General features: G+C 39.3%; 1 protein-coding gene across 2 annotated transcripts; it reads left to right on the top strand.

Annotated features, from left to right (window-relative positions):
- The first annotated feature begins 161 nt into the window (after window positions 1-161).
- On the top strand, window positions 162-5587 carry arsb (arylsulfatase B). Of its 2 annotated transcripts, none has more exons than XM_030768438.1 (8): window positions 162-478; window positions 854-1040; window positions 1565-1755; window positions 2294-2501; window positions 3656-3899; window positions 4372-4442; window positions 4576-4713; window positions 5056-5587. In XM_030768438.1, the coding sequence occupies exons 1-8, from the start codon at window positions 215-217 to the stop codon at window positions 5331-5333; spliced, it is 1581 nt and encodes a 526-aa protein (XP_030624298.1). In that variant the 5' UTR covers window positions 162-214; the 3' UTR covers window positions 5334-5587. The 2 variants fall into 2 exon arrangements, with proteins under 2 accessions (XP_030624298.1, XP_030624297.1); XM_030768437.1 differs by having other exon boundaries at window positions 4372-4505; window positions 4600-4713.
- Window positions 5588-20353: the final 14766 nt, after the last annotated feature.

Genomic DNA, 20353 nt, shown 5'->3' with positions numbered 1-20353 from the left:
ACCCGTCTTTCAACCGGGAAGTAAAGAACTCTTCCTTTTATCACGGCCAGACTTATTAGCTTATTAGTTAGGTTTTATTAGTTCAGCTGACTAGTATGCAGTTGACTGCTGCAGATCGTACGTCTGTGGGATGACACCCTGCAACTTCCTTTTTCAGTTCTAAGTTAGTAGGGAAGAGGTTACTTTAATCGAAATAAGTTACTTCCCAAAGAAAATGGATGGTGTCAAACTGATTCTTCAATTCCTATCGGTGTTTTTCTTGTCATTACATCCAATTCGTTCAGAAGCTAAACGTCCTCCCAACATTGTTTTCATTTTGGCTGACGATTTCGGCTGGAATGACATCGGTTATCACGGATCAGAAATTAAAACGCCAAATCTGGACAGGCTCTCTGCTAAAGGAGTGCGGCTGGAGAATTACTATGTACAGCCCATCTGCACCCCGTCCAGAAACCAGCTGATGACTGGACGCTACCAGGTTAGATCATTATGGTATAAAATGAACAGAAATGTGAAACAGTCCTTTAAAGTTTTCATGCATAAATCATTTGGGGGAAAGTCATGGGAAAAGTAACTTGGGGATATTCTGAAATATTCAGTCTCAAGCTGATTTTATACAAAAACACAAACTTTAAACGTCTTAAAATATTATGAAGCTTTTCTTTAGGTTTTCTATTTTCAAAAAAAGAAATGTATTTTCGAGGAGTGTTGCTTCTTATTATTGCTCTGTTCACCTTGAAAATGAGGGAAATGAGATTAAGGAACTTCAGAGTCACAGTGTCTCAATGTAATCTTTTCATACGTATGTATATGTGTCTCTCTTTGTGTGTGTGTGTGTGTGTGTGTGTTTCAGATCCACACTGGCATGCAGCACCAGATCATCTGGCCATGTCAACCTTATTGTGTTCCTCTGGATGAAAAGCTGCTGCCTCAGCTGATGAGGGAAGCAGGTTATGCCACACACATGGTGGGCAAGTGGCACCTGGGAATGTTCCAGAAAGACTGCCTGCCAACCCGCAGAGGGTTTGACACTTACTTTGGTGGGTGTAGTACACAGTTTGACCTACTGGCAAAAGTAGCTGTATCTTAAGTGTCAGTATTTCATTATTAAACCTTGTTAATTAGTTATATAGCAATTATAATACTAGTTATTACTCAGTATTACTTTTTATGCTTTTAGTGCTTCGTTCTACCTTACAAATGAGTTTCATTAGTGTTGTGTCTATGTCACTAATTGTATGAGCCTGTCAGAACTAATGCACAAATCTGTAACGGATCCTTTTGCCTTAGATGGTAATATTCTCTACAGTGGAATTAATCTGTTACTGAAAAATCAGTGAGGCATCACTGTTTTGTTTTTTTTCTTTTGTTTTTTAATATCTGTATGGGCACTCCTGGATTACAATGCTTGACAGAAGCGGTTACAGGTTATCATCCACTTTTCATTGAATAGAGCCGAAAAATAAACTTTGCTAAAATATCCTAGGTTTGGTGATAGAAGTACAGTAGACCTGGGGTTCTTGTGTTTTCTGTTCAGTCTGGGTTGATCCACTGTTCTCCACAGGTTATCTAACTGGATCAGAGGATTACTACACCCATCACCGCTGTGTCCACATCCAGCCTCTCAACCTCACCCGCTGTGCACTGGACCTGAGAGATGGAGAGGAGGTGGCCACAGCATACAGTGGAGCCTACTCTACTGAACTGTTCACTGAAAAAGCTACCAGCATCATTAAAACACACAAAACAGACAAGGTACACACACACACACACACACATATACTCACAAACGGCTGGGATTATCAGTGCATAAACAGGACTTTTACCAACTGTAACCAGCATTACTGAAACATTAATATGCACACAGGCTGACACAGACACATTGTCTTAGTTAGAACATAGTTTGTCACCTCTGACATTAGCTGTTGAAATTTGTTTTTGCAGAATGGTTTAAACACATACTCACTCTCTCTCTCTCTCTGTCTCTCTCTCTCTTTCTCTCTCTCTCTCTCTCTCTTTCTCTTTCTCTCTCTTTCTCTCTCTCTCTCTCTTGCACACACACACATTAGACTACGCTGCTCATTGGTGGCATTTGTGATATGTGGATGAGTCACTCTGTGTTTGGTTGAAAAACAACATGTAACCTACCAGGTCTACCACTTGTTATCTTGGATCAGTCTTAATTCACTTTATTTCTAGTTCACTGATGTAAACTAGAGAAAGTAATTAACCCAATAAAAATCAAGCTATGTTTTGATCAACGTACGTGACATGCTCTCTCTTTTCCCGACAGCCTCTGTTTCTTTACGTGGCTCTGCAGTCAGTTCATGCTCCTCTCCAGGTGCCTGAGCGTTATGTCACCCCATATCAGTCAATCCAAAACCACAACCGCAGAACCTACGCAGGAATGGTGTCAGCCATGGATGAGGCAGTGGGCAACATCACCCAGAGCCTTCAGGACGCGGGGCTTTGGGACAACACGGTGCTCATCTTCTCTACAGGTAAGACACTGCACGCTACTTCAAAAAAATTAGTCACATTCAAAATTAGTCACATTCATTCAGTTCTTAACAGCAAAAATGGAGTGAAATGGGCCTTTCTGTGTGTAATTAGAAATCATTGTCTTGACATTTGCAAGAGACTGACAACACTAAGAGCAGAATGTCTTTTGATTATGTAGAGTGAGAATTGGGTATTTTGTCAATACTTTATAAATTTAAGATCAATTTTTGAAGGATGAAGAAATTAAATTTCTGATTAAAATATGTATTAAACATGGAAGCTGGATATGTGTATTGCAGCATGAAGATAACAAGGTTTATCTGGGTTTACTGCATTTATTGAGTAGTTGATTAGTTTAGTTTTTGCAGGTAGTAGTTGCTGGTAAGCAGTTGTTCTGAGTCAGTTCTATGTGATAGAGGAGATCGCAATGGTTGAGTTGTGTGATGTTATGTAGCCAACCTTAATGAAATAAGACTTCTCCCAATGATCTTCCTCAAACTGTAGTCTTCTCTGTTTTGTAATGTAGTGTTAGCAAACATTCTGGCCTTTTGTGGTAACTGAATTTTAAACGGTTTCTCAAGGGTTTTCAGATAGGGTGTCTGGCTTTAGCTGATAGTGAGCAATATGTCTGTGCACATGGAGACTTTTTAGAGAGAAGCGGGTATGTGAGTACATCAGAAGGCGTGTGGCCGAGTTTTCACATACAGTTTCCTGTGTCTAAACCTCAGTGGAGTGTCACAAAGAAAAGGCCGTTTGCTGAAAGCTGGGTAGACATCATGTCTTTTTTTGTTTGAGGTCAAAGACTATTAGAGTTAACCACATTTTTTGTTGATTTTACTTCACTTGACAAACCCAGGTTATTAGATTGATGGATAAATTATATGGATTGAGTTAAAGTTCAAAAATTCCAGTTAACTGCTTTGTCATAAATTAGTGCTGGTAAAGTTCAGGTTAGAGCTATATCCTGACAGGCATTACACCTATATCCACAAGGTGTCACTGCAGCTTAGTTGTCGGTTCCTCCTATCAAAAAGCAAGGAAAGATTCTGTGAATATTTTCTCGCTGAGAAGCGTTCAAAAAGTTTGAAATCCTCAACTTAGATTAATTTATATATTTTTAAGGTACTGACCTCTCTTGACTTTTATTTTGCAGATAATGGTGGGCAGACACTGGAAGGAGGCAATAATTGGCCTCTACGAGGCAGGAAGTTGACTCTTTGGGAGGGCGGGGTTAGGGGTATTGGCTTTGTCACGGGACCATTACTGGAGAATCCAGGAACTGTCAGTCGTGAACTTATCCATATTTCTGACTGGCTTCCCACACTGGTGGGCCTGGCTGGTGGAACAACCAATGGGACAAAGCCCCTTGATGGATTTGATCAATGGGGCACCATTAGGTGGGGTCACAAACTCACACAAATAATATTAAAGAATTGAAATAAATAGAAGTCAGTTCAAACCAGCTTTATGCTCCTTGAGTTTTTTGTAAGGAAGACTTTGTGAGAAAGAGTAGACAGAATTCTGTGTAGCCAGTAACATCCTAATTTAAAAAGTAGAGCACTTAAAGGAACCTTAGTCAGTGGAGGAAGGAGAGGGGGGGGGGCTTCACTGGCTGATTTAGAATCACACTGAAAATGTTTTAGACATTGCGTAGCCTATTTATCCCGTAAGTTCCTCTGGCAAAAAAAGTCTTCTTTTCAAGGGATGACTGGTTTAATCTACTGGAACTGTTTGAAGAGACTTCAGGGAAGCAAGTCGAAAAGACATAAACAATAAAATAAGCAAAATCCATTCTTCTGCTCTGTTTTTTTGCCAGAGCTCTGGCTACAGTGACAGTCATATTAACCTCTTCTTTTCTTTTTCTTTTAGTCGCGGTAAAGCCTCGCCAAGACTGGAGCTGCTTCACAACATTGACCCTCTCTATGAAGACACAACTCCGTGTGAGTTAAGAAAAAGAAGAGGAAAAAATGTTAGGTGTAATGTGGACCATTGGGCCAGAATAGGTTTCAAGATCTTCATCTGGTTCTGCCCACCTGACTTACTCTATTTTCAAACATTATCTCCGTGAACCAGGTCCAGGGAAAGTTTCTGATCCAGACAGTACCAGGGAACCGCAGTCGGGCCCGTTGAAGTTCAACAAATCTAACTTCAATGTGTCCATGCACGCAGCTATCCGCTACAAAAACTGGAAGCTTCTCACCGGTTACCCAGGTAATATCACTGCCAGTCGTTGCTGGGTTCGGAGAATTTCATAAACAAAATTTGGTATAAGTTGAAAATATTTTGGATCCAACCGTGACTGCAGCACAGATGGTATCCCATTGTTTTTGCCAGTTGTTCTTGTTTTGCTTGTTCTGCTTCTTCCTTTTCTTCTTCTTGCCTTTGACTTTGTCTCCACTTTAAAAAAGGCAACTCCAGCCTAAAATCTAAGGAAACTTCCTACATGGCCTTTTTCCTTGCCTTAAAAGTTTGAGATAGAGTCGCTTTGCTTTATTTTTAAGCAGTGTTGTCATTTTTGTTAAAATAGATGTTTGTTCTCTGCTCTTCCTGCAGGTTGCCATTATTGGATTCCACCCCCATCACTGAGGGGTTCTGAGAACTCTGGGTCGGGCCCGGTCGAGTCCACGGAGCCTCTGAAGACCGTCATGCTGTTTAATATTGACGAGGACCCTGAAGAGAAGAACGAGCTATCGGCCAAGCGCCCAGAGGTGGTCAGCTTCCTGCTCAGACGCTTACAGCACTATCAGAAAGAGGCCCAACCCATTACATACCCACCTGATGACCCCAAATGTGACCCTGGACCAACTGGAGCTTGGGGACCATGGGCATAAGACTGATGATGATGATGATGATGATGATGATGATGATGATGATGATGATGATTCAGTCAGTCGAGATTTAATATGTGAATTTTACCTGTGTCAGGGGTACCCATAAACACCCCAGATTTTTACTGTGGCATGTGAGCATCTGTTGAATCTTTTCAAACTATCATTGCCAACCGGGTGATCAAATCATATTCTGTATGTGTACTGCGTCCCAGTGCATCTTCTCCGGTCGTCCAACTGTTTCTCAGTTTTCTCAGTTTTTTCAGGGTAACTACTTAATCATGTGTGATTGGTTTTCCTTCAGTGAAATAGGTATATTTTCAGGAAATTTTATCCTACATCTAATTCATATTTTTTATTGTGCTCAATTTTGAATTGCACATCATTGAATTGTGCATCATAGTCATTCAGTATTGCTTAGTTTATTTGAAACAGGAAGACTGGTTGAAAAAGTGACATTGCCAATGGAACCCAAGACACTTTATTTGTATAGCAGTTCTTTCAACACAGTTTCAACACAAAGTTCCTTACAGAGAATGGCAATTATAAATTGATTTAAAAAGAGAAATGAGAGATAAAATTAGAAAAGTCAAATAAATCACTTTAAAGAGAAATTTAAAACAAGAAGAGCAAATGGTTTAGAAACATTTGAACACACTGGAGAGAAAAAATGTTCAGTCTTACTGATATCAGTGGGAGCTTTGACTTCTAAGGCGATTTTTCTTTACAATGTAAAGGTGTCCCCCTCTTGAACAACTATGTTACTGGACCCTCTCTTTCAACAGTCCCTGGAATTTGAATGACAACTATTCGAACCCAGACTGATTAAAGTCAGCCATAGTTTCCATCACTTGATTGTATTTGCACAGTATGTTTTCTTAAAGACTGGTACATCTCGATTTTCTTGACAACTCTCTGTTGTGTGGCTGTTCATGATTCATTTGGATAAGAAGTCCATTACCTGTGTGACTCGTTTTTTTTTTTTAAACTTAATTTTCTTTTAACTCTTTGTCAGCTCATCCCATTTTAACGAATTGCGACCAATTTTAGGACACCTAAGCTACCTAGAAATACACTTAGAGTAAGGGTCTGTGTATTAGATGTAATTTGTAACATTGTGTTGCGGTTTTAGAGCATTCATGTACTGCACGGTTTAACAAATTGTAGGTTTAGGTAATTCATCTCAGTTGGATTTCGTCCAGTGTAACATGAGATAGGGAGAGATGATCGATTGTGATCTTATAAAGTATGATTGGAAGTAATTACGCGGAAAGATAATTGTTCCTTGCTGTACACCGGAGTTCTGACGTCTTTGTTATCACAGTCTTTGTATTGGGTATTCTGTGCCTCCGGCTTCCGTTTTTTGCTGTGCAATTATACGGTAATGTCTGTCATTTCCCCGAGGGCAAAAAGGAACCCACTTTCAAACAGATGAGTGGGATAGTCGGTAAACAACTTTTAATCTAGAGAATGCGTTTTAAAACGCTTATACATTGTTGGGTTTTTACAATCGCCTTATTGCAGATTTATGGGAGCAGTAAGGCCTCTCGGCATAATTTTTAATAATTTTAGCGACATTTGAGTTGGAATGATATTGGTTATCGTGGTTCCCATATTAAAACTACAAATTTGGACAATTTATCAACAGGAGTACTTCAAAAATACTGTCCAGCCGTTGTGCACACCGTCTAGAGGCTAATTCATGACTGGTAGGCATCAGGTGAATAGTCAGGCTGAACTGTGAATATTTTTCTGAATACTGTGTTGTATCAATTCATTCATTTGGTTGGCTACTGTAGATCCTATTTTGATCAAAATCAATGAGAAAAATGTAACAAGCACTATGGTGAATGACTTAAGAGACTCTCTCTCTCTCTCTCTCACTCATTTGATTAGCTTAATCAAGTGTGTTTATCTAGGACTTGTGCCAATGCCTGCACACAGAAACCTCTGGAATCAGGAATGTCTAGACATATGACACTGGACACCAGTGTTAGCCACCTCTCCTGTCACAGATCTAAGCCTTCCTGGATTTCATTTGAACCCTAATGCACCACACATGGCTCTAATGCTCATTTAAATCTGATATTCAGGTGTTTCTCAGGGTGGTTTTCAAATGCTTGATCAACTGTTTTAGATATTGAATTGAGTGTTGATTCAAAGTAATTTACCTGCAGGATTGTTGCTTCTTCAACTCTTTGTGTATGTCTGAGGAGTTACAGTGGGATTATATGCCATTCGTCTTTATCAAGTTCCTGAAGTAAAACTCTGCAGTGCTTAATTCCACTGCGGGACTACATACCTCACCTGTTCAGCTGTACAGCGCTGTACCCTAAAGTGGAGTTTGTACTGTTATAAGTGTCTTAAATACATGCATTGGTAACAAAGAGTATTTCATATGTGTTTGAATTGCAATCTTTTTTTTTTTTTTTTTTGCGTAATTTAGCTTTTTTTCCCCTTCAGAGCAAAATAGCTTTTAAATGACTGGAGAATATCTTTATGCAGCCATTTAGGGTATAGCAGGAATAATGTGGTCTGTAGGTGCTGGTATCATGTTAAAGTGGTTAACATAGTGTGAAGTTGTAACAATGCCTTTAAAAGTTGAGATTTCCACTTCATTTGGTTCGCTTAGGTTGGGATTAGGCCCAGTGTAGTGATTTGTAGTGGCTAAAAATTTGTGTGTGTCCTGGCAATTGTCATTCCCAATGCCAAGGTTTTCATTTTTTTCTGAAAGTGCAATTCCTACATGTATACAGCTAAATGTAATAGCTAAATAATTAAATCATCACGAATGAGGTCTTTCAATATATTTATTCATTAGTTGATTAATACCAGATGTTGAGGGGCTTGAGGTCCAAAGTAACGAAAATCGCTGAGTGGTTCTGATTTTCTGCATCAGTTCCTGTGAGTGTGTGTTAATTGTCAAACTGACACACACTCTGTCTCTCTCACCGTTTGGTTGTGTGTGTGTGTGTGTGTGTGTGTGTGTAAGCGTGAGGGTCCTGTGTGGAATGATTCATTGTGTTGATGAGGTGTGAGTGTTGATCAGTCTTCATAAATACTCCAAAGCATACTTTTCCTGTGTTTTACTGTTTTTCACTTTCGTCAGAGCCTGACTTGCAGTTCCTTACTCTCCTAATGTAAATTTAAAATATAGTTTTAACTCCATTTTGGCATGGAATTAAAAAGGAAATATATTCAACATACTGCCTTTAGTTGAGTTCAACTTTGAAAACTTTGTGTGCTTAGTGATTTTGGGGGTAAAAAATGCATTGTGAAAGATAATACAAAGTGAAAATATTTGACATAGCCAGCGGATTTCTGCATGATACAAACAAAAGTCTTTTAAATGTAAATTGAGCATGAGCATCTAGATACTTTAGATTTAGATACTTTCTAGGTACTTTAATTGCTTTTACCTGTGTGCTAGAATTGACACATTTTCAGAAGTTAGCACTTTAGCTAGCAAAATGTAGCCTCTTTTCTGTTACGCCCTCTGCTATCTACGCCTTTCTGATCATTAAATATAAGTCTTGACATAAGAACCATTGTTCAAAATACATAGACCCCATACACTCACACACAGACTTTTGAGTATTCATCTAAGTGTTTGTGAGCCTTGAGGGACTGTTAGAGTGTATCTGTGTAGTATCGCTTTCAGTTAGCATTTTTAGAGCTGTTTACCTTTGTCTATGAGAATGCCTTTACAGACATGCACATAAAGTTCTATGTTATTTACTTGGCATGTGAGAATTCAGTTACACTAATGAAGTGTCAGAACTGAATTCTTCCCAACCATAATAACACTACAACCACATCATCCTTCTGGGCACATAGAGGCTTTTTCCATAAGATTTCTCTCTCTCTCTCTCTCTCTCTCTCTCTCTCTCTCTCTCTCTCACTCTGCTTTATCCAGTTTTGCTTGCAACCATATCTGAGTGACACAGGTTTAGTTGCACTACTCACCAAATATCCACAAGGTGCCACTATATCACTGTAGACTGGACTCTGTCACATACAGAAATGTTAATGGCTTCTGTCTCTATGAAAAGGGGAGGGAATATTTCACATGCAATACCTTTGAAATTTTCAGTCATTCATATAATAATCTGATTTTCTGTAAGAGCTTTGTGTATGTGTGTGTGTGTGTGTGTGTGACTGGTGGCAAAACGCTAGGAACGCTTCTTTCCCCAAACAGTTTGCTGTGTGTGGAACTGTGGAGTAAAAAACAACGTGGAACAAATTAAGCAGCAGCAACATTTGCCTCAGTGCATTTTTGCATTACACATTGTGAGTTATTGCCACGGTGACGAGTATGTCAGTTCACAGGGAAACAGAAGCACCACCTGGACCATTCATTTACTTTGAGCCAGAAACAAGCACCAAAATCAGAGGAAACAAATGAAACAAATTATTTTTAGGCTGTTTTACAGTGTTTGTTAGGTAATTAAATGCAGGAAGTACATTATAGAGGCTAAACGGGCACAGGTTTTTGTCTGGCTAGCTTTGTAATGTGTGGCGGTGGGATCTGATGGTTTCTGACTCTGAGGATCTGCAGGTGTATCTGTTGGCTCATTGTGCTGTTTATAAACATAAAACACCCAGACATATTACCTCACTGTATGTGTGTGGTAATGTCATTAAGACTGAATCAGTGGTCAAAAGAATATTAGTCATTTGGTTTGTATTAGTCACTGAAGTGATTCTACAGTAGTTTATTCCACTGAACACGTGTTGTCACAACTCTGTCTAAAGTCCTCAAGGAATTTTTTGTACTGTTTCTGTAAGGGGCACTGTCCTTTAGTTTTGCAGTAATAAAAAGTATGACATGGTATCATGGACCACACTCGAATAAGGAAATATAGCACTTTATGGTACCAACACAGAGGATTTATGTGTGTACCTAATTTTTTTCCTGATTATTATACCAATTAGATGAACTTTGTATTTTCATCAGGAAATTGGCATGAAACCAGAACCAGTTATATCATCCAGATTGTAGCTGACTTAGTCGATGAAGGCCAACCAGAACACACAATACAATATCTGTTTCTCTCATCTTCCAAGTTCCAGAGGGCTCCCTTTAACTTGTTAGTCACTGTTTCCTTCACAGCTGTCTCCCAGCCCTGTCCTGTGTTAACGGCAAATGAGGATTTGGTTGGACCCTGGGAACAGACTGGGAAGATTCTTCAGCGGTGAAGTGTGCGTTGGACCTTAGAGTCATTGAGCAGTAGGGCTCTGCTGTAGGCAGTTTGGACAAAAAAGCCTGCTGGAGAGAAATAAACATGCTGACAGTTAAGTCGTTGGAGGAAAGGTAGCCTTGCAGTTGCAATCAATGTATTGAGCTGTGAGAGCAGAGAAAGAGAGCAAGTAACAGAGGGAGAGAGAGAAAGAGAGAGAGAGAGCACATTGAAAATTAATCAGAGAGGAGGAGAGAGACTGTTCTAGAGAGGGCCTTTTGGAAACTAGAGAGGCTACTTCCTGTTTCCTGACAGGCCCCTCCTCTCACCTTCCTGTGGCAGCAGACTGAAGAGTTGTGATTGGGTAGTTCTGTTTACTCTGGATTGGGCCCTGGGGAGTCTCTCTGTCTACTCGTCTGTTTCTGTCTGTATACTATTCTCTCTCTCTGTCTCTCTTGCTCTCTCCCCCCTCTGTCTCTTTCTTGTTCCATAATTTTGAATATCAAGTGAACTCTTTTAAAGAGAAAGAGAGCAGAGGAAAGAAAGAAAGAAAGAAAGAAAGAAAGAAAGAAAGAGAGACAGAAAGACATAGTTGGTACAGAAAAAGAAGCAACAGTAAGAGAAGAGGAAAAAGTTTGGTGACATGGAGAGAGAGACGGCTAAATGGGCTGCAGTTTGGGAGGGTTTACTCTGTGGTTAGGAGGCTGAAGTCACCACACCAACCTCCCATGACCTGAACGCCAGAGGAAAAGAAATCCTTGTGTGTGTGTGTGTGTGTGTGTGTGTGAGTGTGTCTGTCTGTCTGTCTGTCTGTGTGTATGTGTGTGCACAAGGGAGAGAGAGAGAGAGAGAGAGAGAGAGAGAGAGAGAGAGAGAGAGAATCCAGTCAGTTTTATGTGTGCATGCATGTGCATGTGACTGTGAGAAAGAAAAGCCATAGTGATTATCCTTAAGTTAACCACACCCGTTACCATAGCCAGTTTAGTCTCATTATCACATTACTCCCCCGACTACAGCTCCAGGATCTATCTTTGTGTTTAAGCTTCTAATGTCAGAGAGCAAAGCTAAGGCAGAAACAGAATCATGTTTGCCTAGATCAATATCACAATTCTGAAAACTTTGAGATTGGTTGGGGACAAAACTGAAACCTACAGCAATGTTTGATCATTTTCATCCTAATATAGGAGTTGTCAGTATTAGAGAGAACAAAGAAAGATATTATGCTTTAGCCAGACAGATGAATGTCTCCTAAACTTTAATATGAATCTTGTGTAGAATCACTTTCTGTTAAGTAGATTTACAAATAGATTTGTTGTTCTCTGCTAGGATAAAGTCTTCCATGCTGTTGAAAAATAAACCTTCACAAACACAGTACTGCGTCTGAAATCCGTAATTTCTGGTTGAAATCACTTGATTAGGATTCTGAAAGTATTGGATGTTTTATTTATGATGCATAAATGTCAGTTTGTTTCGTGATTGTTTGATTGATTAATGGAGCAACTATAGTCTGTAGCTTAGAGAGTGATATGCAGTAATCATTTTCAGAAAGAAAGAATTATTAAATGATTAGCTGAAAAAATGGGAAATGCTGGAATGAATACATATATCTTATGAACTGTCTGAAAACATTTTCAAATTAAGAAATTTAAAAAACCAAATTAGAAACCAAATTACTGGCTTGTTAGTCCACAGTTATCTTGGATTAAACACTGATGTTAACACAGCTGTTGTGTGCTTTTGTTCTCACAGATTATGGGCCTCAAGCCTGAATGGGAGGCAGTGACTGGCCAGTGCAGGGCAGGAAGTGGTCGCTCTGGGTAGGCGGGATTGGAGTCATGAGCTTTGTTGTGGGCCCACTGGTAGAGAAACCAGGACATGTTAACTGTGAATTTGCCCATATCTCTGATTGGCTACCCACACTGATGGGCCTAGCTGGGGGTTCCACCAATGGAACAGAGCCCCTGGATCGTTTTGACATAAAGGACTCTATCACGTGGAGTCATTGAAAAAAACAGCACACACACACACACATACACACACACACACACTCAAATCCTTTACCTATCTACTTTGAAAATAACTGTGGAAAAGAAGTGTTCACATATAGAGTTAAATACATGTTGGGTTAAAACCCAATCCACTGGCGTCTCAGTATGTTCCTTGTCACCATGGCGAAAGAATCTCCAAGAAGACGAAATTCCACAGGTCTCTCACACTGTTGCATCTTTCATCTGTTCTCATTCACTGTCTCTCTCCCTCTCTCTTTCTTTTATATAATAGGCTTTCAGCTTCTCTCTCTCTCTCTCTCTCTCTCTCTCTCTCTGTTTTGTTACAGCCTCTTGACTGTGAGCCCTAGCCAGTCTCAGAGACTCTGACGTTGTTGTGTGTGGCTGTGTCTAGTATGATGTGTTTATCCAAACACAGGGACAATGCTTTAAGTATGATTACAGCCTGAAAATAAAAATCTGAGGAGAACCCACAAATAACCATTTCACTCCATCACCCAGCAGCAACCGCCCCTCGCTTAGTGTTACTCTGTCTCTCCGGCCACGGTGTTGTTGAGTGTGTGTGTGTGCGTGTGCATGCGTCTACGTGTCTGTGTGTGTGTGTTTCACGTGTCTGTGTTTGTGTGTATCACTATTCTTCTGAGGCAAAAATAGATTTTCTTTTCTTGTTTAAATTCTCATTTAAGCTTTTATTTTTCTGTTTTGGTAATGGTCTGATCTTTTTAGAATCGCAAGGCAGTGAGAAAATGCTGTGGGTTTGGGGTTTACAGGAGAAGAGAATTTGCAATTGCCTCTACACAGTAGTTTCCTGACCAAAGAGGTGCAAATTTAACCATTCTCTCTACTTATTCATAGACAATTGGGCTGTGAGTTTAGATCTTGAAATCGTGGTCAGATTTAGGTCAGATAAAGTATTGTGGAGACTGGCTTGTTATTGAGTGTTATTTTTGTCCTCAGTTTTCTTAAATAGATTTGGAGATCAACATTTCATCAACATTATCTCATACATGCTTTTCATACTTCTGGTAGTACAAACAAAGTTAAAAAAAATAAATAAATAAAAGTGTGAGCATGTAGACATAACAGTCCTGATAAAAATGGCAAATCATTCATCATATTTCTCATAACCTGGTTTATCATTAAAGCTGCAATGCCTTATTTAGCCTGCTGGCTTTGGTAGAAGTCTAAGCGGTTCAAACTCAGTCAAGTTTAGAAGAGATGCCCTGCCACACAGGAAATGTGCCAGTGTTGAGTGTTAACTGTGGATTACAAGAATGCTGTAATTATGAGAGTACTTCTAAATATCACCTACATGCAAGTAACTGTGATGGTGTACATGTTGATATGATGTAAAACGAAGTCATTGCGACCACAGGAAATTTTCTACCTTGAATATTGAGAAGCCCCAGACTAAACAGCATTCTGAACCAGACTGATATTCAACACAATGCACCATTTTGGTGACGAAAAGAAGACATTTTGCTGTTGATTACACAGTTTTCCAAGATTAGCTTGAATAAAGTCACAAAATTATTATATATTTTGTACATAGGAAAATTTTGAAACGTATAGTTCACTCACAAGCAGTATTGGCCTGACAGTTTTTAACAGATCACAGTGTACTGACTCAGGGACTGTAGAATATTGGAGGTTGTGTTTGTGTTTCAGTGAAGGAAAAGCTTCACCTAGAGTAGAAATCCAGCACAACATTGACCCTATCTTTGAAGAAATCCCTCTGTAAATAGAAAACAAATGTGTGTGTGTGTGTGTACTTGTTCTTAGCTTGGCATTTTATCAAAAGTACACTATTCTGCTGGAGACACATCAAATTGGGGGTCAAAATCATGGCCCCTACTAAAAAAAACATAGGTCCTTTTTAAATAAATATTGTTGTTATTAGTACAGCTAATGTGTGAAAGTGGTTTTTTTTTTATTTTCTTTGGTTATGGTTAGGATTAGGTTTCTGTTCTTTACTTTTGTTAAAATAGAATTCAGCATAGAGTCTGCAAAACAAAACATATGAGGTGTGTGTGTGTGTTGGGGGTGGGGGGGGGGTGTGGGGGGTGTATGTCTGTCTTGGTGAAAATGAACAAATAAATAGTTCTATTATTAGAGTGTTGGGGCTTATTTTGTGGGATGTATAAACTAATCGATCCAACAGCCTGGATAGGGAAGAGGTCAGTGTTATAGACTAAAAAATTATAGACTAGTAAGTCCAAAAGCTTTTCCAATGCAGAGAACAGTTTTTGCGTCAAGCATACACTATGATAGCTTGGCTAGGGCTAGATCGGTGTTAAAAAAATATTTACCAATAGATCCAATATCTTGTACACGACAGAGAAAAGTGTATAGGCACATGTATAGACTAACAGGTTCAATAAGTTGGCTAAGGAAGACATCAGTGTTGAAAAAGTGATGCACTAATATATCCAGAACGGTGTTTAGGGATAAGTAAAGACTAATAGGTCCAGGCATGTCCTGTCTTAGGTTAATGTATAGACTATGAAGGCAGCTGCCATCTCAATATAATGTTTCTGCCATTTGTTCCTCTCACCCAGAGCTGTAATCTGATTCTGTCTGTGTCACAGTGGAGTCCTGTTACACATGCGCGCGCACACACACACACACACACACACACACAAATGCAGACTGACCTCCAAGGTTCAACCCTAAAGTTAATCTTGATTTGCTACAGTGTATGTGAACCTTTGGGTATTAGCCGGCAGAATGTGTGTGTGTGTGTGGGTATGTCATTCCCGGGATCCATTGGAAAGTTAAGACACAGGAGAAATTGAAAGAGTTTCGCAAGTTGTGCTGACATGAACAAAAATTTGGGTTTCTGGGGAGCCCGCGAGAATTCAAGGAAATGACAGAATTTCTGCCATACTGTGAAACATACTGGCATGTTCTTACCTCCTTCTGAACAGCTTAATATTACTGAGGCTGGACCACTGCTGGCTCAGCGGGAGGTAGAGCTCCCACCCTGAGGAGTGAGCAGAGGTCGAGATGTCTTACTGTGGGCTGAACAAAAGACTGACTTTTCTAACATGGATCATTTTCCTTCACAATGTTTCGTAATTGAATAAAATCTTCGGGTTCTTTTATACAGAGTGGCTTATTCAAGCTAACACTGCTTACCTGTTCACTGACTGAGGACATTGTTTCAGAGTTAGGCAGCACTCAAATGACCCAAGACAGTTAAAACTTCATTAATTTACATACATAGTGCTGCATTCATTTTTAAGCATGCAGGAACACATTTGAAACAAGTGAACAGGATTTAACTATTATTTAAATACCCATAAAAAGTATTAATTCAAGTGAAGTCTGAAGTGTCAAAACTATCTGAGACTTTTTTAAGATGAAACCCAGCTTTGTATATGATGCTGAATGGACAGAATTTATGCGTAAACATAGAAAACAAAACAACCCAACTTGTATGTCATTTTTAAGGTCCTTAATTTTTGTATGTGTTGTAGTGTATTCAGGAATACTGAATAAGATTATATTCCATTGAAGGAAGGTCAGCCCCTTACTGCATTACACACTCTTAGCTCAGAGTTCCCCACATTATTGGTGTATGTTGGTTTGTGAAGGTTACAAACATTCTGACTGATTCCAATGAAATTTGATTAACTCTTAGAAGCAGAGAGATACAAGACCTTTTGCAGAGTTTATCTGTCAGCTTGAAGATCTTGAGGCCTGAAAACGTATGTCTCAGGGTTCATTTACATTCTAGTGAATTGTGTAATTAGCTACAATAATGACTTAATTACATACAATAATGAACTAATTACATAGAATAATGAACTTTTTGTCTTACATGTCCAACCTATGGTGTCACCAGTGTACCTGCTTAGCCTGGACCTTGATGAAAGACTAAGTATGTGTGTGTTTGTGTGTATGTGTATGTGTCCAAGTGTTTTGGGTCGGGGGAAACATGTCTTGACAAACCCCTACCACTGGACCCAATCCAAACCCAAATTATCCCCAGAGTGCACTACCATTACATTCATACTCCAGAACATCTTTCCCATGTCACATTCTGTTTGAAAATTCTGCTGTCCCACAGAATCATGGTCAGATAAAAGTGACGGATACACTTGTCAACTATTCAGTGGTTGTGGAGGTCATAGAGATGGAGTAAGAAAGACACAGAGTTAACAACAAAGAGAGAACAAAACAGGTACATGCATCTCCAGATCATGTATCCTGGTACAATACATTACAAGCATTTACCAATTTTAGAGCTGGTAGGAAAAATCTGGAGACATTGAAAATTTCTTGACTCTTCAGCTTTGCTACCTAATGTAGACTCATGAAAGAGTTGTCTCATTTTGTAAATTATCCTCTACGTATAATCAGTCAGTTAAACTGTTATTCTTTGGGTCCATCTAAAAAACCTTGTACTGTGTGCAGATTTCAATTAATGTTTGTATGTTTGTCCAAATTCTCTTATGAATGTTGACTTGCATCATGCGATTAAATTCAGATTATTTTGTTGCTGCATTTTACACTAGACATTGTCACAAAGCAGCATGGATGATAACTCGTAAAAGAAAAGCTTCCCAAAGCACAGTCTGTACATATGTGTGTATTGTATGGGTGTATGTACAAAATGAATGTGAGGAAATGAGTGTATCTGACAACATTAGGAATCTGTAATTACCCACAAATATGTGAAAATGAAGAGACTGATGATGGGGACCGCCTCAGTTGAAGACCAGGGAATGCTTTGAGGGTTCAAGCCTTGGCTTTTTAAGACAGAGCCCTGTGGTAAAAACTATCCTATCCAATAACTTCCTTGAAGCAAGAAATGTTTTATGTCATATGAGAGAACGAGAGAGCGTGTGAATGTGTCGGTGTGGGAGAAAAAGGTAGTCAGGCAGACATTTGGACGGATGGATAGTTAGATAGACAAGGAAAGACTCAAAGAGGTTCAGAAAAGACACAGCAAGGGAAAAGGTTAGTAAGAGACAGAGAGAGCATTCTTAAGAATCTGAGGGAGGGGATATATTACTGTTCTTTGATTTACTGTCTGCAGAAAAGTCAACTTGAGAGGACATTACCATCGTGTTCCCCACAGGCTACCATAGAGACATTCTGTAATCAGTCTGTGACGCGAGGCTGTAGATTCATGAGAGATCCTTTGGCTGAGAGATGGACAGAATCCAGATCTCCAAAGAGCAAACGTCTTACAACGGGTTGTTCCGTTTTCATAGCAGTTTGGACTGTAACAGTGATGTCAATCCCTGAGAGTGCTGTTAGCATCAGACCACTGACAGTCCGCATTTGAGCAAACATGCCAGAAACTGCACTCCTACACACTCTTAGTTTTGGCTCTGTAGAGTTCCGTTATAAATGCTTTTTGTCGGTGAATGTCAAATGATAATCTCTTGGGGGTTTGGTTGTTTTGCTATGAATGAATGATGATCTTTATGACACACAATGCCTCCATATGTTGTAGTTAAAGTGGTTAAAGTGTTTTTGTTTTTTTCTTTCCACAATGTTCCTTTATTCCATCCTTTTATTAAACCCACCTCATCACAAGAGGTACAAGTACTTCAAGAAGTACAAGAATCTGCTGATACCCCCAGAACTGCGCTCCTTGGTTTTATGAGCTGAAAACCTGTATATTTGCCCAAAAATTTTTAGATGTGTAGAGAAACTCCGTCTTCCTGTGGAGACACTTGGTTTTTTGAAGCTTTGATTTACTTTGTGTTTATTTTAACACTATGTTACCAAGAGACACTCAGGATTTTACTGTTTTTTAAATCCGTCTCTGGCTCTCTCTCAGCTTTCTCTTCACAGTTTAACTTCTAAACTTGGCTAGCCTTGCTAATGGTTAGCCATCCTTGCCTAGGTCTGGTTACACAGGACCAGAGTATTCTGCCATTTTGATTGTCATACTTTTAGTGTATTACAATGGTAGAACTCAATGTAGGAAAGGAAGAAAGACATCCTATTATCATTTGATTTGTCTCAATTTTTTCTCTTTGTCTTTTTGCGAGATGTTTATGGAGGATAACGGAACTGAAATGCCAGGAAATGCCCTGGTATTCTTTTACTTAATTCTTGTTGTCTTTCTTGTTTCATTTAAATAATGTAATAAATTATGCAGAACAGTTTGTTTTCTTGTTATGACTTGTTCTGTGTTTTCAGGCTATGACAGTGTTTCTGGGATGGATTCAGATCTTGAGCAAGCTCACTGGCCAAGAGATGACTCGGCGAATCTTTCACAATGCATTTTCAAAGTTTCTCTTCACTACAAGAACTTGAAGTTGTTAACTGGTTACCCTGGTAATATCCAGTCACTCACATGCATCTTTTATGTATATTTACATCGGTGGTCATGTCCCACAGAGTTTAGTTAAAAAGGAGAACTCAGATAACTGAATACAATTACAGACCAGTAACAGGATCCAGTTGATTGCTCAGTGATGCTCAGTGAAAGACAGGGAAGATATTTAATGTCCATAAAAGTCTCTTACCACAGAGTCTTTGAGAACCAATAGGATTCAAACTCACTCAAAGCACTGAGTTTATTTTATGTAAATGTCAAACTACGAGTAATTTGATGGATTTTTTTAAGGGGTCTCCCCCTCCAGGCCTGACTGGACCTGAGATCTCAGGGTTAGGCCTATTTGACTTGCAAGGACCTTTGAATTTACTTATGCTGTTTATTATTGATCTGCACACAGAGGAGAAGAGAGATGTATTTGCCCAGCATCTAGAGGTGGTCATCTTACTGTTCAGATACCTACAGCACAAATCAGGCCAAACCAATAATCTATCTTCCCAGTGACCCAAAATGTGACCCCAGGCCAAATGGAGCATTGGGATCCTGAAAATAGGACAGATAATGATGATAGTGCTGCTCCGGCTGCTGATGATGATCATGACAGCACTTTCAAAAGCTGTGCAATGTTTCTTGATATGCTATTGTTTTTTCCCTTCTTATTACATTTTAATTAAATATTCAGGTTGGTAAATGAGCTCAGTCTATATAACTGAAGTGTTACTTGCTGTAGATCTTTCTGGAGTCTCCAGAGCATTTGTAGTTGTCTGTGAGAACAGGGATTGCTGCACATGTTCCTGGTTTTAGGGAAACTTAAGCCTACTGCTTGAGGTATTTGGTCTTAACTGATTCAACATAACTTTCCTTTGCTTATGGGTAGTAGGTGATTTGTTATTTTTTAACAGGGGGGATGCCCCAATGGTCAACAGGGGGGATGGCCCAATGGTCACTGACACTACTCTATAGAGTTTATATGGAGATGGCAGGTTAACAAGGGGGATGCATTTTGGTCATTTTGCTAACAAGGGGGATGCCATCATACCCCTACAAATTGCCTACTGCTTAGGGGTATTTTTCTTTGATGTCCCAGCTCTTTAACTGTCTCTAACTCAAATAAGGACAAAGAAACGTTCTGTGTGTCTTTTACTTGACAAAGACTTGGTTAAGTAAACTTACAGTGGAACACAGACAGAGCTAATCTGTCCACCAGAGATCTAAAATTCAACATCATTCATTTGAATCTTACATTTCTTTATGAGCTGAAACATGTTGCGATGGATCACTGCAAATCTGAAATGCCCTCCTTTGGATATTTTGGATATTTTGTAAAAGATCACTGCTATTGTCTTTTTCACTGTGTACCTTTCATGATCCACTGATCAGCTATCTGGTATACCTTTAGGGCTGAACTTTGGAGGTCACTCTGTGTGTGTGTGTGTGTGTGTGTGTGCGTATGCACGTGTGTATGTGCATGTTTAATTATAATTTTAACCTTTATAAAAACAACCCTGGGTTGTAATAGATGGTCCTTAGGACATG

The sequence above is a fragment of the Chanos chanos genome, chromosome 3 (genome assembly GCF_902362185.1).
Source record: "Chanos chanos chromosome 3, fChaCha1.1, whole genome shotgun sequence".
In the NCBI taxonomy this organism is placed as follows: domain Eukaryota; kingdom Metazoa; phylum Chordata; class Actinopteri; order Gonorynchiformes; family Chanidae; genus Chanos; species Chanos chanos.
This window is presented reverse-complemented; position numbering and strand designations above follow the sequence as displayed.

Excerpts from the sequence above, each read along its gene's own strand:
- arsb (XM_030768437.1), top strand. The coding sequence starts at position 215 with ATGGATGGTGTCAAACTGATTCTTCAATTCCTATCGGTGTTTTTCTTG. Across the intron at positions 1,041-1,564 it reads AGGGTTTGACACTTACTTTG|GTTATCTAACTGGATCAGAG; the intron begins GTGGGTGTAGTA and ends TGTTCTCCACAG. Across the intron at positions 2,502-3,655 it reads GGTGCTCATCTTCTCTACAG|ATAATGGTGGGCAGACACTG; the intron begins GTAAGACACTGC and ends TTTATTTTGCAG.